The sequence below is a fragment of the Chiloscyllium plagiosum genome, chromosome 30, assembly GCF_004010195.1.
Source record: "Chiloscyllium plagiosum isolate BGI_BamShark_2017 chromosome 30, ASM401019v2, whole genome shotgun sequence".
Taxonomy (NCBI): domain Eukaryota; kingdom Metazoa; phylum Chordata; class Chondrichthyes; order Orectolobiformes; family Hemiscylliidae; genus Chiloscyllium; species Chiloscyllium plagiosum.
In genome coordinates this window covers 1,355,747-1,382,180 of record NC_057739.1, presented here as the reverse complement: position 1 = coordinate 1,382,180, position 26,434 = coordinate 1,355,747, and the positions used below count along the sequence as shown (strand labels likewise).

At 41.8% G+C, this 26,434-nt stretch overlaps 1 protein-coding gene across 5 annotated transcripts in view; it reads right to left on the bottom strand.

Annotated features, from left to right (window-relative positions):
• The window catches only part of LOC122564689 (ectonucleoside triphosphate diphosphohydrolase 8-like), a 129,976-nt gene that overhangs the window by 52,347 nt on the left and 51,195 nt on the right, over positions 1-26,434 (bottom strand). For all 5 annotated transcript variants that reach the window (XM_043719797.1, XM_043719795.1, XM_043719792.1 and 2 more), the window contains 2 exons: positions 20,296-20,413; positions 12,265-12,412 (listed from right to left, as the gene is read on the bottom strand). In XM_043719797.1, the coding sequence (XP_043575732.1) occupies positions 12,265-12,412; positions 20,296-20,413 (266 nt within the window). The remainder of the gene's footprint in view (positions 1-12,264; positions 12,413-20,295; positions 20,414-26,434) is intronic.

The following is a 26,434-nucleotide window of genomic DNA, read 5'->3' as shown; positions in this document are numbered from 1 at the left end:
GAGTTTTGGTTGCTGTTTTGACAACAATTCGAATTAAACCAGTTTAAATTATGGCCTGGGATAGTAAAACCCAATCTAGTTTGAATTTTTTGGTTTGCCAATATTGAACCAATGACACATTCTGATGTTTAGGTTGTAAGAATGCAGACATTTTGAAAATTGGTCAGAGAGCAACTGCCTTAGAGAAAGAGAGCAAACCACCAATATAGCATCTTTCTGTCAAAGAAATTAGAAAACACTGTGTATCAAAGGATGCTTTTCATGCGAAACATGCTCGCAGTAAAAAGAAGGAAGATGACCCAGGGAGATCATAAGCAAGAAGAGTGAAGACACAGAAGAAGACAGAGATAGTGGTTTTGAAATTAGGTTGATGTAATTTTAAGAAGTGTCTTATTACAACAACATATTGTTGTAGAGTTGGAGAGCGATAGTAAGCAGTTAACAGAAAGGTGGCTTAGATTTGTGAATAGTTTTTGTTTAATGTTCACTTTTAGCATTAGAAAATAAATTGATGTTATTTTCTTTAAAGAGTGGAATTTGGGAGTTCTCTGTCACTCATATTTTAATAGATTATGAGGGTAGGCATTTGGTTTGATTAACACAGGAATCTAGGGGCTCATGTCCAAGATTTGGACAGGTTTAGACAAATCCAGTCTGAGCTTTGGACAGATTTGGTCAGATTTGAACTGATTTGGGGTACAAAAGATTCCAGCAAATTTAAACACTTGGTGATTAGAGTCCTAGATCTTTAAGTAAAACTGATTGAGAAAATTTGTTTACTTTTGGTTACTTGTGGTTGGTTAAATTAAAAGTGAGGGAAATGGCTCTTAGGATTGCTAAAAAGGTTCGAGAGTTTGAAGATGCTTCCCAAATTTGCAAAAAAGTTTAGAAAGAGAGAGAAGGATATACCTTAACAATTAGCAAATAGGTTAGAATTAGATTTAACCAGAGACAAGAGGAAAGCTGAAATCGTAATGGAGTTGGTCAAGTACTTAGATTTGTCAGGGAAACAGACATGTGCAGTCGCTTTAGAAAAACTTAAATTACAATTGAGGAAAATTGAGTTAGAAGATAACGCAAGGAAAAGAGAGCGAGAAGAAAGTGAGAGAGGAAAAAGGGAGAAAAGGTTCTTAGGTACGCAAATCAAAAGAGAAAGACGAAAGAGAAAGGGAGGGAGAATTGGAACTTCAGAAGTTGCAAATTAGTCAGGAAAGTCAAATTAACAGGATGGAGATGAAGGGATGTATACAAATATGTTAAAACACTGCCACATTTTGATGAGAAAGATGTTGAAGTCATTATTTCATCTGAAAAATTGGCCAGGCAGATGGAGTGACCAGAGAACTTGTAGGTAAGTAGGTAGGCCGAGCTGGTGAGGTATTTGCAGTGCTGTCAGATGAGGGGTCCAGAAATTATGCAGATGTAGGAAAGGTTATTTTGAGTGCCAATGAATTAGTACCAGAAGCTTACAGACAGCGGTTCATAAAGAAGGAACCAGGTCAGATGTATGTTAAGTAATTTTAATAGATGGATGCGGGCCTTAAAAATAGATAAGGTATATGGGATTCTAAGAGAGATTATTCTGCTGGAGGACTTTAAAAACTTACTTCCAGAGATGATAAGAACATGTGGATGAACAGGAAGTTCAAGAATTGAGAAGAGTGGCAGAGATGACAGATGACTATGCATTTGTGCATAAGATGAAATTAGCTTCCAAAAGGAATTTCATTCTGTGAGGGATAGAAATTGGGAGAAGGGGAGATCCTTCAGTACAAAAAAAAAGTAGAGAACACTGGCAATATTTTGACATAGGTGAGAAAAGGAGCCCCTGGGGGTGAAAAGGAGGTGAAAAGCCTCAGGTGTTTCCATTGTGATAAGGTGGGACACACTAAGTCACAGTGCTGGTTATTGAAGAAATGCACTGTGGGAAATGATGTGGAGAAAGAGGCTAAGCCAGTGGCATTAGTGGAAATAGTAAAGGAAAACCCAAGAAAAGTCAAGGAGCTGCAGGAGAGTGCAGAGCCTAGGCAGGGGCTGGGTATGGAGTTAATGCCCGATTTCTATAAAGACTTCGCCTCTGTGGGTAAAGTTTACTCAGGAAGAACAGGGGAGAAGGGAAAGAAGTTACAATTTCGAGAGACACGGAAGCTAATCAGTTTCTAATAGTAAGAGATGAAAATATTTGCATTCTCTCTGACTTGCGACCTGACAGAGATGTAATTTGTGAAGTGGATGGACAGAAATTTAATGTTTCCCTGTGTAAGATCAGATTGGAGATCCAACTCAAGACTGGGGAAGTAACAGTGGGAGTGATTGACAGAGTGTCAGTTCCAAGAATCCAGTTTGTCCTTGGGAATGATTTAGCAGGATCAAAAGTGGGAGTGACACCATTGTTGTGGAGAAGCCAAAGGAAGACCAGGGAACTCAGGAGTTAAAAGAAAAAAAATGTCCTGGATTTTTCCAGACTGTGCAGTAACAGGATCCCTCTGTCATGAGTCACACCAGAAGCAAAAATTAAAGAGAAAGACAAAGGAGTTGAGGTTCAGTTAGCGGACACCCTGTTTGATGTAATGGTGCAGGAAAAACCTGACCAGGCAGGCAGAGGGGTTTAGTCCTGAAAGGCTAATGGACTTACAACAGAAAAACGAGACAGTAAAAGATACATATAGATGCATACTCCGAAAAGGAGTCAGAGCGTTATCATCTTAAGATAGAATCCTAAGATGAAAATGGAGCCCACGGCAGATTAGTGCAGAGGAGAAATGGGCAGAAGTGCACCAGATTGTGTTGCTGGTAGCATATGGACAGGAAGTATTACGGGGAACACATGAATTACCAGTAGAAGGTCACCTAGGTATGAGGAAGACTCCGACTAAGGTACAAAAGCACTTCCATTGGCCCAGAATTTTGCCATACATGTCATATATGCTAACTGGTAGGTAAGCCACAGGCAGTAATAAAACCAGCACCTTTGTTACTAATTCCCACATTCAAAGAACTTTTCACGCAGGTCATAATTGTTTGTGTAGATCCTCTCCCTAAAACTAAAAGTGGGAACCAGTATTTTCTAACCATAATGGATGTGTCTATCAGGTTTTAGAAGCAATTCCATTATGAAATATTAAGGCAAAAAGGGTGGTAGAGGCATTAGTAGCTTTCTTTACCTGGTATGGGCTACCCAGAGAGATTCTGCCAGACTAAGGGTCTAACTTTACAGTGAGGCTGTTTAAGGAAGTCATGGATAGCTTAGGCATACAGCACTTTAAATCAACCAGGGACCTCTGGAAAGGTGGCATCAGACCCTGAAGACCAAGTTAAGAGCATACTGTCAGAACTATCCCATTTATATTATTTACCATTAGAGATGCCCCAAATGAATCCACTCAGTTTACCCCCTTTGAGTTAAGATTTGGACATGAAGTAAGAAGACTTTTCAAAATAATTAATGAAATGGAGATCTCACAGTTGGACTATATATCTGAGGTGGGGGAAAGATTAAATCAGACAGGTGAGTTAGATGAACAGCACTTGAGGAGGACCCAGCATAGAATGAAGCAGGTAGCAGATTAAAAAAAAACTCTAAAATTTGGACATTTTCCCATGGGGTTGATGTATTAGTACTGTTACCAGTGATAGGAGATCCCTTCAAAGCCATGTTTAGTGGTCCCTATCAAATTGAGAAAAAGTCGAGTTAGATAAACTATCTGTTAAAGATGCTGCATAGAAAAAGACTATCAGCTATATCATATGAATATGTTGAAACCTTACTATAGAAACAGGGAACTGGAGAAACAGGTATTAGTTACTGTCCCACAGAGTGATGAATAAAATCCAGGTGTCATGGATTTTGATGTGCCTCTTAATACGTTAAAGAATGAGGAAGTCCTTGAAGAGTGTGATAGGTTAGTGAGTTAGCTGCCTCAGCAGCAAAGAACTGAGTTGAAAGGTTTGTTGCAGCAGTATGAGGGCATATGGTGACACAAGGTGGAAGCAGAGAATGTTGTTCCAATAAAACAACACCCCTACAGGCTTAATCCTCACAAAGCCACACAGGTCCAGAAGGAAGTGAATGTGATGCTCAATGAAGATATCAAACCGAGTCAGAGTTAGCGGAGTTCGCCGATCGTGTTAGTTCACAAACCTGACGGGACTCAATGACGTTTTGTGGACAATCGGAAATTCAATGCCATAACAAAATCGAACTCTTATCCAATACCAAGATTGGAGGACTGTATAGAGAAAGTTGGTCAATCCGCTTACATCATAAAGTTGGAGTTACTGTGTGGTTATTGGCAGTTACAATTATCAGAGAAAGCGAAAGAAGTTTCTGGATTTGTAACCTTAAAAGGCCAAATCAATTCAAAGTGATTCCCCTCCTCCAAACTTTGGAATGAAGAATGCACCAGCCACATTTCAAAGACTCATGAACGGGGTTGTGGCCAGATTAACAAGTTGGGCAGTTTATTGGAGTAAGTCATGGAAAGATCACATGGTACAATTGGCAGACCTCTTTGAATGATTACATAGAACATAGAACAGTACAGCACAGTACAGGCCCTTCGGCCCTTGATGTTATGCCAACCCCTATCCTACTCTAAGATCAAACTAGCTGACTTACATACCTTCAATTTACCATCATCCATGTGCCTGTCCAAGAGTTGCTTAAATGTTCCTGATGTATCTGACTCTACTACCACCACTGGCAATGTATTCCACCAATGTCTGTGTAAAGAACCAACCTCTGACATCTCCCCTAAACCTTCCTCCAATCACTTAAATCCCTTTGTGATAGCCATTTCTGTCCTGGTAAAAAGTCTCTGACTATTTTCTCTATCTATGCCTCATCATTTTGTATACCTCTATCAAATTGCCTCTCATCCTTCTTTACTCCAATGCAAAAAGTCCAAGCTCTCTCAACCTTTCTTCTTAAGACAGGCCCTCCAGTCGAGGCAGCATCCTGGCAAATCTCTTTTGCACCCTCTCTGAAGTTTCCACAACTTTCCTATAATAAGGAACCAGAGCTGAACACAATATTCCAAGTGTATTCTCACAAGGGCTCTATAGAGCTGCAGCATAACCTCACAGCTTTTAAACGCAATCCCTCTGCTAACGAAAGCCTTCACACCATATGCCTTCTTCACAACCCTGTCAACGTGGGTGGCAACTCTGAGGGCTCCGTGGACATGAACTCCCAAGATCCCTCTGTTCCTCCACACTGCCAAGAATCCTGCCATTAATCCTGTAATCTGCATTCAAAATCAAACTTCCAAAATGAATCGCTTCACACTTTTCCAGGTTGATCTCCATTTGCCACTAACCAGCCCAACTCTGCATCCTGTCAATGTACCATTGCAACCTACAACAGCTCTCCACATTATCCATCACTTGATCAATCTTCGTGTCATCGGCAAACTGACTAGCCCATCCTTCATCTTCCTCATCCGAGTCGTTTATAAAATCACAAAGAGCAGAGTTCCCAGAACAAATCCTTGCGGAACACCACTGGTCACTGAGCTCCAGGCTAAATGCTTTCCATCTATTGCCACCTTCTGTCTTCAATGGGCCAGCAAATTCTGTATCCAGCCAGCTAAATTTCCCTGTATCCCATGCCTCCTTACTTTCTGAATCAGCCTACCATGGGGAACCTTGTCAAACACCTTGCTAAAATCCATATACACCACATCCACTAATCTACCTTTATCAATGTGTTTTGTCACATCCTCAAATAATTCAATAAGTTTTGTGAGGCATGACCTGCCCCTCACAAAGCCATGCTGCCTATCTCTAATCAAGCTATGATTTTCCAAATAACATAAATTCTGTCTTTCAGAATCCTCTCTAATACTTTGCCCACTGCAGATGTAAGACTGACTGATCTGTCTTTCCCAGGATTATCCCTATTCCCTTTCTTGAACAAGGGAATAACATTTGCCACTCTCTAATCATCTAACACAACTCCAGTCAGCAGTGAGGATGCAAAAATCATCACCAAAGGTGCAGCAATCTCTTCTCTCGCTTTCTGTCGTCATCCTGGGTATATCCCATCTCACTCAGGGATGTATCCTTATTTTTTCAAAATTTTCAGCACATCGTCCTTCTTAACATCAATCTGTTTGAGCACATCAGTCTGTTTAATGCTGTCCTCACAAACGACAAGGTCCCTCCCATGAGTAAATACTGAAGCAAAGTATTCATTAAGGACCTCCCCTGCCTCCTCCAACTCCAGGTACAAGTTGCCTCCACTATCCCCAATCAGCCCTACCCTCACTCTGGCCATCCTCTTGTTTCTCACGTATGTGTACAATGCTGGGTTTTTCTTAATCCTAAAGACCTTTCATGCCCAATTCTAGCTCTCCTCAGTCCATTCTGCAGTTCCTACCTGGCTACCTTGTAACCTTCTAGTGCCCTGTCTGAACCTTGCCTCCTCGGCCTTCTTCCTCTTGAAGCAAAACTGGTAACTAGCTCAAAGAAAACAGAATTTGTGAAGGAAGAGGTGACATTCTTGGGACATAACAAAGAACATGGAAGGTTGACCCCAAGGAACATGAAGACGAAGGGCATCGAGGAATTTCCATGACCATCCTCGAAGAAAAAGGCGCTTCGATTTTTAGGACTAAGCGAATTGTACCGGAAGTTTGTTCCAAACCTTGGTGGCGTGGTGGCATCGTCAGACTTACTAACGAAGAACACATAATTTTGGTAGACAAAACAATGTCAGGAGGCATTTGAGAATTTAAAAGCATGATGTTAATCGCACCTCTTTTAGCTATGCCACATTTTTTGAAACCCTTCAAAGTTTGCAATTGATGCTGGTGATATAGGAGTTGGAGCTGTACTGCTACAAGAAGATGATGATGGAATTGAATGGCCAATTGGCTACTTTTCAAAGAAACTCAACACCCATCAGACAAAATACTCTACCATTGAAAAGAATTATTGAATTTGGTACTGGCCTTACAACATTTTAATGTTTACGTGACAAACAATTGTTGGAGACTGATGTGTACATGAACCACAATCCTCTGACATTCTTGGAAAGAGTTAAAGACTAAAGTATGAGACTATTTTGTTGGAGTGTTATGTTACAGACTTTTAATTTTTAAATTGTACATTTTGTGAGTCATAAATATGTGATAGCAGATCCGTTATCGCAGATTTAAAGGAAAAAATGTAGATAAGATTTGACTGATTCCAATGCCATATACATGTGCAGAATTAATATGAAAAGTATAACTTAGATTAATGACATATGTATTTCATTACAATGGGATTAAGAATTAGAAAAAAAATGAAGCTATCTTCTCATTATGATGGTTCAGTTTTTTTCTTAAGGGGTGAGGTGTTATGAACTTGAAGGCAAGTACTGTACCTTTAAGAGAGAAAGAATGCTGTTCTGAAATAATAGACAATAGACAATAGGTGCAGGAGTAGGCCATTCAGCCCTTTGAGCCTGCACCGCCATTCAATATAATCATGGCTGATCATTCCTAATCAGTATCCTGTTCCTGCCTTATCTCCATAACCCTTGATTCCACTATCTTGGAGAGCTCTATCCAACTCTTTCTTAAATGAATCCAGACTCTCAATCTTCGAAACTCAAGGGTATACAAGCCCTTGAGTTTAAGAGCTCACAAGCATCTGTGTAACTGACAAGATGGCAGTTCTAGAGTGTAATGGGAAATTTAAAATATGTAACATTTGACTGTGAAATGGATCCCTGAGTTTTGGTTGTTGTTTTGACAACAACTTGAATTTAACCAATCAGTTTAAATTATGCCGAAGGAAAATAAAACCCGATCGAGTTTGAATTTATTGTTTTGCCAAAATTGAACCAATCAGATGATCTGATGTTGGGGGAATAAGAATGCAAACATTTTGAAAATTGGTCAGAGAGCAACTGCCATAGAGAGAGAGAAACTCATGGAGAGCTAATGGAGTTTAGAATAGTTAAGTAGTTGTTTTTGACTAATGTGGACATGATGGGGTTGAAGTGTCTTTTTTTGATCCAATGATTTTCTATGACTAATGTAGGACTGTTGTCCTTGAAGAAAAGATTTGATGTAGGTTTTCAAAATCATGAGAGATTAGACAGACTAGATAGTGTGAAGCTGTTCCTACTCATAAAAGGGACAACAATAAGATGGCATTGATTTAAAGTGACATGTAAAAGAAGCAAGGGTGATGTGAGAAAAAAAGTTGTCACTCGGTGAGTAGCAAGAGTGTAGAATGTACTGCCTAGAAATATGGTGGATTCAATTGAGGAATTCGAGAGGACATTGGATGATTATTTAAACAGAAATGGTGTAGGGATGGAAGCAGGAGATTGACGCATGGTAATAATGAAGAGATGGTGTAGGCACAATGTGCCAAAAGGCTTCCTTCTGTTCTGTAACCAATCTGTGATTCTTCTGCTCCTGGGGTGCGGGTACTGTAGGCATAGGCTATCATCCTGGTTCTGTGCCACAGGGGTTTCATAGGAACAGGATATGATCCTGGCCCTATGGCGCAGTTTCCATATTCAATCCTGAATGGGCTACAGGTCCCCTGGAGTCAAAACCAGCACCACACTTTTTGACTCTGATCTCCAGGCTACAATCTTGGTTCTGCAATACAGTTTCCATTAACACAGAATACAATCCTAGTTCTGGGCTATAGGTTTAATAGGCACAAAAGTGAGGTGGTGCATTTTGAGAGGTTACATACAAGAGGAACGTATACTGTAAATGGCTAGACCCTTAGGAGCATTAATATATAGAAGGATCTAAGAGTCTAAGTCCATAGTTCCCTGAAAATGGCAATGCAAGTGGATAAGGTGATTAAAGAAGACGTATGGCGTACTTGCCTTCATCGGTTGGAAAATTGAGTATTAAAGTTGGCTAGTCACATTGCAGCTTTGGTCAGGCCACATTTTGAGTATTGTGCCCAGTTCTTGTTGCCACACTTTAGGAAGGATGTGGAGGCTTTGGAGAGGGTGCAGAGGAGGTTTACCAGGAAGTTGCCTGGATTGGACTGTTTGAGCTATAAGGAGAGGTTGGGCTAGCATGGATTGTTTCGCTAAAGTGTCAGAGGCTGAGGGTCAACCTTATAGAAGTATATACAATTATGATGGGCATGGTTAGGGTGGATAATTGGAGTCTGTTTCCCAGGGTGAGTGGGGGCTAGTTTAAAGGAGATGTGGGAGTTAAGTTTTGTTTTGCACAGAGGGTAGTAGGTGCCTGGAGCATGCTGTCAAGGGAGGTGGTAGAAGCAGAAATGGTCGCCAAGTTTAATGGCATTTACACAGATACATGAACAGGCATATATTAGAGGCAGATGGGATTAATCTAGAATAGCATCATGGTTGGGTGAAGGGCCTGTTCTGTTGTACTGTTTTATGTTCTCTAATCTCTGGGGCTATATGTTCCAGCACACCAATGATAATCCTAACTCTGGAATATTGCTTCCATAGATACAGCTTAAAATCCTGATACTGGGCTATATGCTTTATAGGGACAGACTGTAATTCTGGTTTGGGTACATGGACACACGCTGTCCCCTTGACTCTGGAGCACAGGTTCCAAAGCACAGGCTTCTAGTGCTTGTCCTGGCATAAAGGTTCTGTAGGGGCTGAAAAAAAAACTATTTACTCTCTGTTTCCTAAAAGTCAACAAATATTGTATCCACATTACTACAGTCTCTTTAATACAATGACTTCTGATTTTATAATTGTAGCTTAAGAAAGCTGTACCTACAATCAGGATAATAGCATGTGTCTATACAATCTGCCTTGTCTGCATTAGAATGCTGCTTTTTCTGCACTGGGGTGTGACTGGAGTTTAGCGAAAGAGGAACTTAGGTGAAAAAGGAAGGAGATGGTCAGTCCTTCCAATGGGTAGTACTTCTGCTCTTTCATAGAAACATAAGGTCTTGGAGAATCTGGAGCATAAGTTAAAATGGTGACTTTAAGGAACCCTTACAGGTACAGAGTCCTGAATGTCAAAGAGAAAACGAAAAGTAGCGGCTGTGTAGAACAGTGGGAAAAATTTCAAATTGTAGTCCAGCCTTGATGTTGCTCAATCCGGAAGCTGAGCTCCTGAAGTCACGCCAGGATGCAAAAGTGACATGGGCAAGAAGAATCCATACATGGGTGAATAAAGGCAGCGAGTATCTGTACTACTATTATTGCTTATAGTTTGTAAAGTCTATATTTTTTGGTTGGTAGTTTGTAAGGGCTGTATTCTGTTTCAATGAGATCAAGGGAAGACGGGTCGCAAAGTAATTGATATTATTTAAAAGCCCTTTAAAGATTTAATCCACTGGGGTAAGTCATGGCAAAGGAGCTCGAAATCATGGGAAGCTGGGCACATTTCCAGTGCTAGGAGCCAGCATGTGTGGAGGAAGTGGTTCCAACTGCAGTTCCTGGAAGCTTGGGTTTTGGAGCGATGGCTGGCGACACTGTGGAACATCTGCAAATCTGAGAGTATCGTGGATAACATACATAGCGAGGTAGAAATGGTTTTATTAGTCAAGGCATAGAGTTGAATAGTAGGTGGGTATGATGGAACTGTACAAAAAGCTGGTTACGCCAGTGATATTGTGTACATTTCTGAAGTCTATATTATTGGAGGGATGTGATAGTACTGGAGAAGGTGAAGAGGAGATTTATCAGGATGTTGCCTAGGCTGCAAGAGTTTCAGTTATGAAGAGACTAAGCTTGTTTTCCTTAGAGCAGAGGCAATTAAGAGGGATCATGATTGAGATGAACAAAATTATGAGGGACAGATAGGAAGAAATTGTTTCCCTTGATGGAGGTATCAATAACCCGAGGATGTAGATTTAAGGTAAGAAACAGAGAAGGTAAGAAGCTGCCTCACAGCACCAAGAACACATGTTTACTTCTAGTCTCAGGTGACTGTCCAGAGTTTGCACATTCTCCTCATGTCTGTGTGGGTTTCCTCTGGGTGTTCTGGTTCCCTGCCACAGTCCAAAGATCTGCAGTTTAGGTGGATTGGTTATGCTAAATTGTACATAGTGTTTAGGGATGTGTAAGCTAGGTGGATTAGCCATGGTAAATTCAGGGTTGCAGGGATAGGATGGGTGATGTGTCTGGGTGGGATGCTATTTGGAGGGTAGGTGCAGATGTGATGGGCCAAATGGCCTCTTTCAGCACTGCAGGCATTCTAGAACTAGAGGAGATACGAGGAAAATGATTTTCCCCTCGAATTCTTCAGGGTAGTTTTCTAGACCCAACCAGTTTCAGCTGCTTCATCAATGACCCTCCCCTCCCTGCCGCCATGATAAGGACAGAAGTGGGGATGTTTGCTGATGATTTCACAATGTTCAGCGCCGTTCATGACTCCTCAGATACTGAAGCAGTTCCTGTTCAAATACAACAAAACCTCGACAATATCCAGGTTTGGGCTGACAAGTGGCAAGTAACATTTGTGTTCCATCAATGTCAATCAATGTCATCTCTAATCAGAAATGATCTAATCACTGCCTTTTAAATTATCATCACTGAATCCCCATATCAACATTCTTGGAGTGGCTAAGGACCAGAAACTCACATGGTGGCTGTAAAAGCAGGTCAGAGGCTGGGAATACCATGGCAGCTAGTTCGCCTCCTGACTCCCCAAAGCCTGTTCACCATCTACAAGGCCCAAGACAGTAATCTGATGGAATTCTCTCCACTTGCCTGGATGGGTGCAGCTCCAACAGCACTCAAAAAGCTCGACACCATCCAGGACAAAGCAGCCTACTTGATTGGCACCACATTCAATAAACATCATTCAATAACTCCCTTCACCATCGACTGAATAACAGTGTGTACTATCTACAAGATGCATTGCAGAAATTCACAAAGGCTCCTTTGACAGCACCTTCCAAACCCATGACCACATCACTATTAAGGATAGTTATGCCTCATCAATACATGGATGCTAAACCTACAGATGTCCAAATAATGGTGGTTAGCATCAAAATTTCATGGTCACACCTGACCTTCAAACAGATTTGCACAGCATTGCATAGCAAACAGTCAACAATTCTTTCCAAACCTTTACTACAATAACACTTGAAATGTCAAATTGAAAACCCCTCAATTTACAGATCAATGTTGCAAATTTTATGTCCAGAAAGGCTGCCATATGCTACAAAACACTTTTTCCCATCAGCAAATCACCAGTGGCAATTTCCACCTATTAACCAAAATCATTAAATCACCCATGTTTCCAGTTGTTCAATTTACAATAAACATTGTGCAATAAACATTGGAATTTTCCTTACTCGAGTAAACGCATGCCATCGGTAGCACCCAGATAGATGTTGGTTTCCTGGAATTCCTTTGGTGGAATATACTTTAGCATTTTGTCTAAGCACGGCCTGAGTGACTGGCCAGCCTTTGCTGGGTCGTTGGCAAAGCTGGAGATCCCCTCTGTGAACACGTAAAATAACATTACAAGCCTCTTCTAGGAGCAGTGTAACATAATGTTGCAAACAACCTATGTGAGCACAGTAACAACATTACTTATCTCCTTAGTGAACATAGTAATATTACGTTATTAATCCACTTTGTGAACACAGTAACATAATGCTCCAGATCCCTTCTCTGAATACAGTAAACAACATTACAATTCCCCTCTGTGAATGCAATAATGTAATGTTACAGATCCTCTCTGTGAACAACAGCAGTATGACATTGCAAACCCCCTCCACGGACACCATGTCACCTTTGTGAACATAATGTAATATTCACATAATGAACATAATGTACTGATCCCCCTGCGAACACAGTAACATAACATTACAAATCCCCTCTGAGAACATGGTGATGTAATGTTACAGATACCCTCTGTGAGCACAGTAATATTATGTTAAAACTCCCCTCTGCGAACATTTCAATTCCCCTCTGTGAGTGCGGCAATGGAAAATTATTATGTTCCCATGTGAATGCAAGTGACATTTGTAGGACACATGTCACCAGTGCAAAAGGACTGAAACCAGATGCAAAGTTGTCAGATATTGAACTGAATTCCAATGGGGAAGCATAACAGTTACCTCTCCACCTGCAAAACGGGCAACCATGGAAGTCAGGACTCTGGCAGCGAAACATGTACCCAGAACCATCATAGAATCATACAGTATAGAAGGGCCATTTGGCCCATCAAACCAGTACGACCAAAACTACTACTACCTCCACCAATCCCAATTTTCTGCACTAGACCTATAGCTTTAAATGGTATGACATTTTGATTGCTCATCCAAGTACTTTTTAGGGTTGTGAGGTTTCCTGCCTCAACTAACCTCCCAAGCAGGGTACTCCAGACCCCACCATCTTCTGAGGGATAAAGTGTTTCCTCAAATCCTCTTTAAACTTCCTGCCTTTCACTTTAAAATTTTGTCCCCCTTTGACTAAGGGAAATAGCTGCTTTCTATTCACCTAAACAACCTTCTATCACCACCCTCCATCTCCTGTCACTAAGCCAATTTTTGATCCAACTTGCTGAGTTACCTTGGATCCCAAGTGCTTTTACCTTCTTTATCCATCTCCCATGTGAGACTTTGTCAAAGGTCTTGCTGAAATCCATATTAACTATATCAACTACACTACCTTCATCCAAACGCTTGATTACCTGCAGATTTCACCAGATTTCTTTAGGCATGGCCTCCCTCTGACAAAGCAATGCTGATTATCCCTGATCAAATCTTGCCTCTCTAAATAGATATTAATGTTCTCCTTCACTATTTTCTCCAATGTTTTCCTTACCGCTGATGTTTGATTCATTGTTCTATCATTCCCTGATCTATCTTTACCACTCTTCTTGTGAAATGAAACTATATCAGCTGTCTTCCAATTCTCTGGCACCTCCCCTGGGTCCAGATGTTTTTAAAAAATTGGGTCAGTCATTTAATCCCTGATCTCCCATTGCAGCTTTGCTTTCAACTCATCTGGAGCTGCGGATTTTTCCACTTTTAAATCCACTAAAATGCTCCGTTATCTCCTTGATTCTTAGATCAATCTGCTCAAAAATGTTACAATCCACCTTCTTGAATTCTGTGCTCACATCTTCCTTCTCCTGAGTAAAGACAGATGTGAAGTACTCATTCAACACTCTCCCAATATCCTCCAGCTTCATGCACAGATTGCTCACTCGGTACCTAATAGGCCCTGCTCTTTCACTGGTTATTCTCTTCCCTTGATATACTTGTCGAATGTCTTGAATCCTTCCTAATGTTGACACCCCCCCCCCCCCCCCACATGTTTTCTCATGCCTCATTAATTGTCCTAATTGCTTTCTTTGTTTACCCATATACTTCTTTTGGGCCTTTATTGTTTTGCTCCCTTTATACCTGCTAAATGTATCTCTCTTCTTTTTAGCCAGTCCTCAAAATTCCTAGACATCCAGGATTCTCTGGGCATGTGTTCAGTCCAAATGGGACATACGAACATGGGCCTGTATTCCCCTTAATACCTTTTGAAACGTCTTCACCATTCTGCAGTAGATTTACCTTCGAGTAGCTGTTCTCAGTCTTTTTTGGTCAGATCCTGTCTTATTTTAAAATAATCTACCTTAACCCAACTCATTCCCCAACACCAACTCAAAACTAAAATCCAAAACCCTTTTTTGCAGCCTTTTATGAGGCACGGTGGCTCAGTGGTTAGCATTGCTGCCTCACAGCGCCAAGGACCTGGGTTCAATTCCTGCCTTGGGCAACTGTACTCCCCGTGTCTGCGTGGGTTTCCTCCGGGTGCTCTGGTTTCCTCCCACAGTCCAAAAATGTGCAGGTTAGGTGAATTGGCCATGCTAAATTGCCCATAGTGTTCCATGGGTTAGTCAGGGGTAAATGTAGGGGAATGGGACTGGGTGGGTTGCTCTTCGGAGGGTCAGTGTGGACTTGTTGGGCTGAAGGACCTGTTTCCACACTGTAGGGAATCTAATCTTTCCTCTGAAAGAGGAAAGCAGCCAGATTGTGAGGGTCTCACAGTGCAGGATAGTTTCCAGGGTAGCAGAAGCATGGGGTGTTTTCAGATCCAGGGACGGGCAAACACTTTTTACTCATTGCTCCATTCTTTTCTTTTACTAGTTGCTTTGGGGGCTCATGGATGGGCGAAAAATGCTGGCCTATTCAGTGACACACACATCATGTGAGAAAAGATCCTCTTGTTCCTCGTTGGTCTTATGGGGAACCAATACAACATGCCCAAGCTACATATATAGAGTGCAACAGAGAGGACACTGTTTAAAGTCATAGAGATGTAGAGCACGGAAACGAACCCTTCGGTCTAACTCGTCCATGCCGACTGGCTATCCCTGAAGGGCCTGTTTCCATACTGTAGGGAATCTAATCTAATTTAATCTAGTCCTATTTGCCAGTACTTGGCCCATCTCCCTCTAAACCCTTCCTATTAATGTACCCATCCATATCCCTTTTAAATGTTGCAATTGTACCAGTCTCCACCACTTCCTCTGGCAGCTCATTCTGGAGATGCACCACATTTTGCATGAAAAAATTGTCCCTTAGGTCCCTTTTAAATCTTTTCTCTCTCACCCTAAGCCCTCTAGGTCTGGACTCCCCTTACCTAGGGAAAAGACCATGTCTAGTTACCCTTCTATAAGGTCAGAGACCTAGATCTTTTCAATGTCAACTCAAATGATGATATGGATAGATAACCATAGATCTAGAAAATCCTATGCATCAAAATTTAAAGTAAATAATGTTAGTAAATTCTAAGGAACCAGAGATCACGATGTGTGTCTGTGCCAGTGCATAGATTATCTACTTGGCACAATTATGGAGAATATTTGCCATCTTTCTCAATGGGTGGGAAAATTAACAACATAGCTCTTTATAACAGCATAACACAACACAGCAACATGAACAAAGAGCACTTGAAAATATTACATGTAACATTTAGCTTTTATGTTCAGTGTGTGTGGACAGTTATATATATTTCACACCATGCAACATAACTTGCATTTATATCAATAAATGCAATAAAGTAATGCAATAAAGTATCCCATGGCACTCCAGGGAGGTAGTATCAGACAAAATGTGGCACTGGACCACAGAAGAAGATATTACAACCAAACACTCAGTCAAAGAGTAGGTTTTGAAAGAGTGCCTTACAGCAGAGGAAGGGAAGTCGAGAAGCAGATGGATTTAGGGACAGAATTTCATGTCTTGGAGTCTAGGCAGCTGAAGTCACAGCAACCAATGGTGATGGGATTAAACTCTGTACGCACAACAGGTAAGAATGAGAGGAGCACAGGTACCTCAATGGATGGAGGGCTGAAAACGATTACAGAATCATTCATGAAAATTACAGAGGACGGATGTGGCTCTGGAGGGACTTAAAATCAAGATGAGAATTTTCAACTTGAGAGAATGGATCTCGGTCAATGAGCATAGAGGTGATGAAACTTAATGTGGATAAGGACATAATTTTGACCTCAAGTCAGGACCAACATATTCCAACAAAGAAGAAGATGGGACCATTTATCATTGAATCCCGTGGTGTGGAAGCAGACAATTCTGCCTATGGAGTCCAACATCTGAAAAACATCTGACCTAGGCACACCTCTGTACTCCGTACTTGGGTTTCCCATGGCTAATCCATGTAGCCTGCACATCTTTGGATGTTGGATTAAACCCGAATACTCAGAGGGAACCAATGCAGATGCAGGGAGCATGTGCAGACTCCACACAGACAGTCACCTGAGGGTGGAATCAAATCTGGGTTCCTGGCACAGTGAGGCAGCAGTACTAACCACTAAGCCACCCACTCTGGCTAATAAGAAAAAGACAACATTGGATTACAAGATAAAGGAAGGCTTACAGCAGATGCGAAGGGCTCAAAACAGCAGAGGACCCAGAGCAATATAGAATGTGCAAAGGGGCATTTAAAAAAGAGATTATTAGAACTAAAAGGAGACATGAATGGGTATTGGCAGTTAAAAATAAAGAACAATTCTCAGTTATGTACAGGATAACAAAGGAAAGAGTAGGGCCCATTATGGACCACAGTGGCAAAGTGTGTGTGGAGTCAAAAGATGTAGTGAGGGGTCTAAATGAACACTTTGCCTCGGTTTTCACTATTGAGAGGGACAATATAGGTATAAAACTCAGGAGGTCTGTGATACAATTAAATAAATTAGCATAGACAGAGAGGGGGTTCTGAGTGGTATGGCAGTCTTAAAAGTAGATAAATTTCCACGTGAAATGTTAAGAGAGGCAAGGGAGGAAATGGCTGCACTTGCAAACATTTCAAATTCCTCTGTGGCCACAAGACTGCCAGAGAACTGGAGGACAGCCAATATTCAATACCACTATTCAAGAAGGAAGCAAGGGATAAAGAAGGGACTGCAGGTAAGTCTGTCTAATCATGGTGGTGGGGAAATTGTTGGAACAAATTCTAAGGATCAGAATTAATCTGTATTTGGAGAGGCAGGGATTAATTAAAAATAGGCAGCATGGTTTATTAAGGGGAAGTCACATCTGACCAGCTTGATTTAACTTTTCATGAGCAGCAAGGTGGCTCAGTGCTGCCTCACAGCGCCAGGGATCTGGGTTCAATTCCACCCTCAGGCAACTCTCTGTGTGGAGTTTGTACATTCTCCCCGTGTCTGTGTGGGTTTCCTCTGGGTGCTCTGGTTTCCTCCCACAATCCAAAGTTGTGCAAGTTAAGTGAATTAGCCATACTAAATTGCCAATAGTGTTCAGGGATGTGTAGGCTCAGTGCATTAGTGAGGGGAACTGTAGTGTAATGGGGTAGGGGAATGGGTCTGGGTGGGATACTCTTTGGAGAGTCAGTGTGGAGTTATTGGGCTCAAGTGCCTGTTTCCACACTGTAGGATTCTATTCTGTTCTTTTCAAAGAGGTGACTGAAGTAACTCCACAGACACCAGTATCCTGTCACCAAGTCCCCCTTTATTTCCATGTGGAGAATCCTTGACACTGATTCAGCTTCCTCAGAGCCAACTCTCAGATTAAACAGAACGTCTGACACTGCTGTTTAGATCTATCAGCCAGTGCTCTCTGATTGGACCAGATTAATTGACCAGGATTTTCCTGGGTGTGGAATGTTTGAGTTATAAAGAAAGGCTGGATAGGCTGGGACATTTTCACTGGAGCATTGGAGGTTGAGAGCTGACCTCCGAGGAGTTTATAAAATAATAGATAGAGTTAATGGTAGTTATCCTTTCCCTAGGAGGCACATGTCAAGAGCAGGGGGTGTATTTTTAAGGTGAAAAGAGAGAGATTTAAAAAATACATGAGGGGCAAATGTTTTATATGGAGGGTGATTTTTGTGTGGAATAAACTTCCTGAGGAAGTGGTAGATGTGGGCACAATTACTACATTTAAAAGACAGTTGGATAAGCGCATGAATTAGAAAGGTTTGGGGAAATATTGGCCAGGAGCAAGCAAGTGGGACTAGTTCAGTTTGGAATTATGGTTGGCATGGACTGGTTGGACTGACGCATCTGCTTCTGTGCTATATGACTCTATGACTATGATGACAGTGACAAGGTGTGCAGATGAGGACAAAGTTTTTGATATAATCTACTTGGCCTTCAGCAAAGTCTTGGATAAGGACCTGCATGGCAGATTGATAGCAAAGATAAGAGCCCATCGGATCCAAGGAAATTTGGCAAATTGTATCCATGATTCTATCCACTGGAAGTTTGCATCCAGTACAGGTTCCATAGCGGTCAGTATTGGTATCCTTGTTGTTTGTGGTCTATATAAATAATTTAGACCTTAATATAACAGGGTTGATCAGTAGGTTTGCAGATGACACAAAAATTGGTGGTGTTGTAAAAGAAATTAGCCTTAAACTAAGGAAGAATATAGGTGAGCTGGTCAGATGGGCTAATCAGAAGCAAATGGAATTCAAGACAGATAAATGTGAAGTTACACACTTGAACAGGATAAACAAGATAAGGGAATACATAATATACTGTAGGTCTCTGGGAAACGCTGAGGATCAGATCTTGGTCTATATGTACACCGGTCCCTTAAGGTATCAGGACAGGTGGAGAAAGTGGTTAAGAAGAAATAAAGTATATTAGCCTTTAGAGTTTAAGAGCAAGAAAATCTTGGTGAAACTGCATGTAATATTGGTTATGCCATAGCTAGAGTGTTTCATGCCCTTCAGGAATCCACATACCAGGGCGATTGATAGCAATGGAGAAGGTGCAGAGGAGATTTACCAGGATATTGCTTGGGCTGGAGATTTTAAGTTATGAAGAGAGATTGGATAGACTGCAGTTGGTTTCCTCAGAGCAGAGGAAATTGAAAGGAGATATGATTGAGATTATAAAATTATGGATTAGATAGAGAGGAAGAAACCCCGCCTCTTGAAAGCCACTCCCTTGCCTTTGCCTCTGACCACCTGCCAACCAGTAACCCCATCTCTGTGACCCCCATTCTACATTTACTTGCCTGTGTCCAGCAGCAATTTCTGATGAAGTCCAGCAGGTACAACTCTTGTTGCTATTTTAAATAATGGAGAACTACTGACATCTGATTTCCACTCTTGGTGTCCTAAGTCCCGAGGAATTGCCAACATTGGCTTGATAGGAACCTGATAATCATATAATGTGATGCCTCCCCCAAGGAAGTGACACAGATCCCTTTCTGATTTTGTCATCAATAGTCAGAGGGTGAGACCTTGATCACTCAATATTTACTTGGAGAAAATTTCTCTTCATTTGTTGTTAGACATTGGTCACACTGACTTGAGGCAAAGAGTACCCAAAGAGAACCATTAACAAGATTAGCTAACATGGAGACCAGAAGGAGGAGTTGGTGATCGATTCATGGAAATAGGGTCAAAGGAGCACGAGGCCCTGTTGCTTGTATGAGTTCAGAGAGGCATGAGAGGAGATAGGAGAGAAACTAGAGAAAGGTACAAAGTTCAGGATGTGAACAGGGGAGCATTTGAGGGAGTATGGGTAAACCAGTCCACTAAGAGGCAAGGGTTGATTGGTTTGTCTCAGTCTAGGTGGCAGAGAAATTTCACTAGCTGCTCACCTTTATTGTTGGAGGCAAGGGTAGAGGGGATGGGATTTACACTGGAGAAAAGAAACATTTATCTTTACATCCCAGTTTGATTCTGGAATGATGAGCAGTTTTAATAGCCAGGAGCATCAGTGGGGACCAGACTGTTACATCATTTATGTAGCATTTTTACTCATATCTGTGTCCCTTGGACTTAAGAAGATAGAGCAAGGCTATACCACAGGAATGACTAAGGAAAAAGACAGTAAAAGTCTTAAAAGGGACAATTGATTTTTTCATAGAAAGAGACATTACCATCAACGTCACACTTGTACAGCTGACTGACAACCCCGGTTCCATTCATTTTGTTCATAGGCCAGTGGTAAAGATAAATCGAAGTATATGTCGATGCAGCATCAAGCACAATCCCAAACTGAATAAGTACAAAAAAAAAATAAATATCAGTGATTTCTTGTTAAACAAGGAGGACTTGTTGATCAATGAATAATGTCCCTCCCTTTCAGCCGGAAGATCTCTCAGTGAGGGTGGCAAGGTGTTTCAGTGGTTAGCACTGCTGCCTCACAGTGCCAGGGCTCGATTCCTGCCTCAGGTGACAGTTTATGTGGAGTTTGTACATTGTCCCTGTTTCTGTGTGTGTTTCTTCCAGGTGCTCTGGTTTCCAAAGATGTATAGGCCATATAAATTGGCCATGCTAAATTACCTATACTGTTAGGTGCACTGGTCAGGGCTAAATAGGGGAATGAGTCTGGGTGGGTTACTCTTTGTAGGGTCGGTGTGGACTTGTTGGGCCAAAGGACCTGTTTACATAATGTAGGGAATGTAATCTAATCTTGGCACCAGCACTTAATGCTCAAGGAAGGTGCATTCATATGAACAAAGAGCAGGAGTAGACCACTCTGTCCCCTCAATTCTGCTTTGCTACTCAATAAGATCTTGGCTGATCTGATCACGCTCTACCTTGCCAACCATCCTGATAACCTTTCACCCCAGTGCTTATAAATCTGCCTCTGCATTAAAAATATTCAAAACTTTAATTCTACCACCTATTGAGAAAAAGAGCTCTGAAAACCTTCCAAGGAAAATATTCTCCTCATCTCTGGTAACAAAAGGCAAATCAGCTGGGCCAAGTGAAGTGTCTATCCTACAGTATACAAGTGTCATTCTCTGTCTAAAATCATAGACACACCCTCTGTCAAAAATATATCTGCAGCAAGTGTCAACAGCTGCAAAAGCTTGAGCCCTGAGCCTTGGAAATTGAGCAGCATCTTAAGTCACTATTGTACATCCACAAAGCAGGAAACTTGGTGGATAGTACACTGAGGGAAGAGGTCACACTGCAGATTAGAAGTGTACAGAGAGGGAATGGGTTTCTACCAGGCTGTCTAAGAAAATTGGCAAGTAGTTGAGGAATCTAGAGTTCTTGAGAAGATTTGCAGTTCGAGTTGTGAATGATAGACATGGATTCATTCACTGAGCTGGTGTGTTTTTTTGCAAATGTTTCATTGCCTCGCTAGGTGACATCATCAGTGCATTTTTGATAAGGTATTGGTGGTCTGTGCCACATGGTATCTATATGCCTCTGTTTGTTGGTACTTCAAATTCTGTATCTGACTAGTTTCAGTTCAATGTGTCTATTGATTGAGTTCTGGTTAGAGTGCCAGGCTTCAAGGCATGTCTGTTTTGCCTATACTAGGATGGCCAGTTGAGGGATCCACAGTGTATATCATACTTGCTAGTTGGTATTATATTTGGTTAACCCGTTAAGTTGATGGCTATTTTGTTAATTTGTTAAGGTGATGGGTGGTATTCTACTTTGTTAACTTGTTAAGATGATATTTCCTCAAAGAAGTGCCACAAGAGGACAAGTTCCAAAGGCATCTCAGCTCCATAGGGGGTGCAGAAGAGATAGGGAAAGAAAACCAGAGGGCAATAGTGATAAACAATTCCATAGTAAGGGGATCAGACAGGTGTTCATGAGACACGAATGATGTGGTGCCTCTCTGATGCCTGGCTGTCATGTAGCAGCTGTAGGGCATCTTTCTGGGGGAAGGAGATCAGCTGGAAGTTGTTATCCACATTTATTACTGATGATATAGGTAGGGGATTCTGACAGCAGAATTCATAGAGCTAGTAAACTAGTTAAAAAGCAGCACCTCATGAGCAATAATCTCAGAATTACTCATGTTCCACCTGCTTGTGAGAATTACAATGTGAGGATTGATTGTTTGAATATTTGGCTGGAGAATTGGCATTGAAGGAGTGTATCAAATTTCTGAGGGGTTGGGTGCATGTAGCACTTCTACAAGTTGGACAGGTTATGTCAACATTGATATCCTCACAGTAAGGTTTCCTAGTAGTGTTGGAATTTGTTTGAGTAGTTTTTAGGGGAGGTGGGAATCTGACGGTAACCCAAATTGCAAGACTCGAAAGTTGGTAATAGGAAGTAGAAGATGATAGAAACAAAGCTGAGCACAGATTACGGCAGAATGATGTTAAAAAAAAACAAAAGGCACTTTATCTGAATGTATGCACCATTTACAAACTGTTAGATGATCGAAAGGCACAATTAGAATATCTAGGTATGATTTAATTTCCATTACAGAATCATTGCTGCATGACAATGACTGAGGGAAAAGCAAAAGATTGGAACTAGGTAATGGTGCTTATTTAAGGAGCCAGTGCAAGCATGATGGGCCAAATGGCCTCCTTCGTGTTGTAACACTTCTATAACTTTGTGATTGAGACCTCAATGATATTCAACTTTGCGGAAGGACAGACAAGAACAATACATTATGAATGCAATCTAATGCAAAACATAAAAATGGACTGTTAAATCTTTGATTTTTAATTCATCCACAGCTTGCGGGCATCACTGGCTGGAGTAGCATTTATTGCCCATTACTAGATTAGATTAGATTAGATTACTTACAGTATGGAAACAGGCCCTTCGGCACAACAAGTCCACACCACCCCGCCGAAGTGCAACCCACCCATACCCCTACATTTACCCATTACCTAACACTACGGACAATTTAGCATGGCCAATTCACCTGACCTGCACATCTTTGGACTGTGGGAGGAAACCGGAGCACCCGGAGGAAACCCACGCAGACACGGGGAGAATGTGCAAACTCCACACAGTCAGTCGCCTGAGGCGGGAATTGAACCCGGGTCTCTGCCGCTGTGAGGCAGCAGTGCTAACCACTGTGCCACCGTACTGCCCACTAATTGCCCAGAGTTCAGTTAAGAGTCAACCATATTGCTTTGGGACAAACCACGTAAGGATAACACTTTCCTTCCCTAAAAGTGAACCAAATGGGGTTTCCCCTAACAATCAATACTGGTTTCATGGTCATCATTAGACTCTTAATTACAGATTTTTCTTGAATTCAAATTCCACCATTTGCTGTGTGCAAGATTTGAACTCATGACCCCAGCGCATTAACCGGGTCTTTAGATTAATAGGTGAGTAATAATATCACTACGCCATTGCCTCCCCAATTGTACAAGTCTGTAAAACTGAAATGTTTGGCTAATATGGGTGAATATGGCATAGTCAGGTGAATGTAAAGTGGGGAATAAAGAAATAATTATTTTGCATCTATCGTCACATGGAAAGGTACAAGAATATCCCAGATTTAGAGATCCAAATAATTTAGGAAGAATAGTGTTTTGAGGGAAATTAATATTAGTAAGAAGATTGCACTAGAACAATTAATGGGACCTCCAATTGGTATGTCTCAAAACTTACTGATTCTCACCCAGAGTTTTGAAGAAGGTGGCTATAGAGATAATTGATTCATTGGTATCATTTTCCAAAATTCCATAGATTCAGGAAAGATTCTAACTAATTTAGCTAATCTACTAACTGTCACCCCAATTAAGAAAGAAAGGGAAAAGAGAAACAGGGAACTACAAGTCTGTGAGCCTTTCAGTGTTAGTGGTAGGGAAAATGCTAGAATCAATTACAAAGGGCTTGATAAATGAACATTTGGATAAAAATGATCTGATTTGTTATGGACAGCATGGAATTCAGAATGGAAAATCCTCTTTGGCTAACTTGGAAATTCTTTGAGAATTACAACTTTTTCATTGACAAAATTGATAGAAGGGAAGTCAATGGATGCAGAATATTTAGAAAGTGTTGATAAACTTCCACACAGGAGGTTGGTTTTAGCAAAAGATAAAACCTGTGGGATGAGTGATGTACTAACATTGATTAATGATTGACTAACAGACAGAAACAGAGTAAGAACAAATGGGCCATTTTCAAGTTGGCAGACTGTAGCTAGTCGAGTGCCTCAAGGATCAATACTTGGGCCCCAATTTTTTACAATCTATCGATGGTTTGGACGTGTGGACCAAATATAATATTTCCAAATCTGGATATATAATCCATTTCTGCAGCAGGAGCGGTGAGAGCGGAAACCAGGGGCTGTCAGGAAGGTAAATTCTCCATTTAAAAACTTACCAGAGTGCAGAGGCTTCTGGGACTTTTTTTCCCTACAGGTACACCTGAGACCATACACCTGTAGGTTCTCCCATTCACCTATCTTCTCTAATCTTCCACCACTCGAGGGAAATCAGGTAAGCTTTTTTTATCCTCTTTCAATTCTTAGTGAAGGGAAGTTAGCAGGGCTGGCAGTGCAGGCAGAGCAATGTCCCTCCTGTGGGATGCTTGAGGTGAGGGACACCATTAGTGTTCCAGCTGAGTACACCTGCAGGGTGTGCACACAATTCCAGCTCCTCGAAGACGGTGTTAGGGAACTGGAGCTGGATGAACTCAGGATCATTCGGAAGGCAGAAACTGTTATAGATTAAAGCTACAGGGAGGTAGTTCCTCCTAGAAATGAAGATACCTGGGTGACTGTTAGAAGGGGTAAGAAGCAGTTAGTGCAGGGATCCCCTGTGGCCATTCCCCTGTATAACAAGTATACCATTTTGGAAACTGTTGGGTAGGATGACTTACCAGGGGTAAGCCATGGGGTACAGGTCTCTGGCACATAGTCTGTCCCTGTTGCTCAGAAGGGACAGATAGGAGGTTTTGTAGGAACAAGAGAGACTCACGGTTGGTGTTTTGCCTCCCAGGTGCCAGGATCATGTTTTCAAGATCCTTAAGGGGGAGCGGGAGCAGCCCCAAGTCATGGTCCATACAGGCACCAATGTCAGGGATGGGGATGTAAGGCAGAAATTCAGGGCGCTAGGGTGGAAGCTTAGAGCTAGAACAAACAGAGTTGTTATCTCTGGTTTCTTACATGTGCCATGTGCTAGCGAGGTGAGGAATAGGGAGAGAGAGAAGTTGAACACATGACAGGGATGGTGCAGGAGGGAGGGATTCAGATTTCTAGATATTTGGGGCTCATTCTGGGGTAGGTGGGACCTCTACAAATGGGATGGCCTACAACTGAACCAGAGGGAACCAGTATCTTGGGGGAATTTACTAATGCTCTTTGGGAGGATTTAAACTAATTCAGCAGGGAACCTGTATTGTAGCTCCAGTGTACAGAAGGTTGAGATTAGTGAGGTCATGAATAAGGTTTTGAGATTGCAGGAGTATATCAGCAGGCAGGAAGGTGGTTTGAAGTGTGTCTACTTCAATGCCAGGAGCATCCTGAATAAGACGGGTGAACTTGCAGCATGGGTTGGTACCTGGGACTTCAATGTTGTGGCCTTTTCAAAGACATGGATAGAGCAGGTCAGGAATGGTTTTGCAGGTTCTGGGGTTTAGATGTTTCATAAGAGGGGGAGGTGTGGCATTGTTCGTCAAGGACAGTATTATGGTGACTGAAAGGAAGTTTGATGAGAACTCGTTTAACTGAGGCAGTATAAGCTGAGGTTAGAAACAGGAAAGGAGCAGTCACTCTATTGGGAGTTTTCTATAGCCCTCCAAAACTTTCCAGAGATGTAGAGGAAGAGATTGCAAAGATGATTCTGGATAGGAGTGAAAGTAGCAGGGTAGTTATTATGGGGTCTTTAACTTTTCAAATATTGACTGGAGAAGCTATAGTTCAAGCTCTTTAGATGGGTCAGTTTTTGTCCAATATATGCAGGAGGGTTTCCTGACACTGTATATAGACAGAGCTGAAAATGTGTTGCTGGAAAAGCGCAGCAGGTCAGGCAGCATCCAAAGAACAGGAGAATCGACGTTTCGGGCGTAAGCCCTTCTCCAGGAATGAGGAAAGTGTGCCCAGCAGGCTAAGATAAAAGGTAGGGAGGAGGGACTTGGGGGAGGGGCGTTGGAAATGCGATAGGTGGAAGGAGGTCAAGGTGAGGGTGATAGGCCGGAGTGGGGTGGGAGCGGAGAGGTCAGGAAGAAGACTGCAGGTTAGGAAGGTGGTGCTGAGTCCGAGGGATTTGACTGAGACAAGATGGGGGGAGAGGAAATGACGAAACTGGAGAAATCTGAGTTCATCCCTTGTGGTTGGAGGGTTCC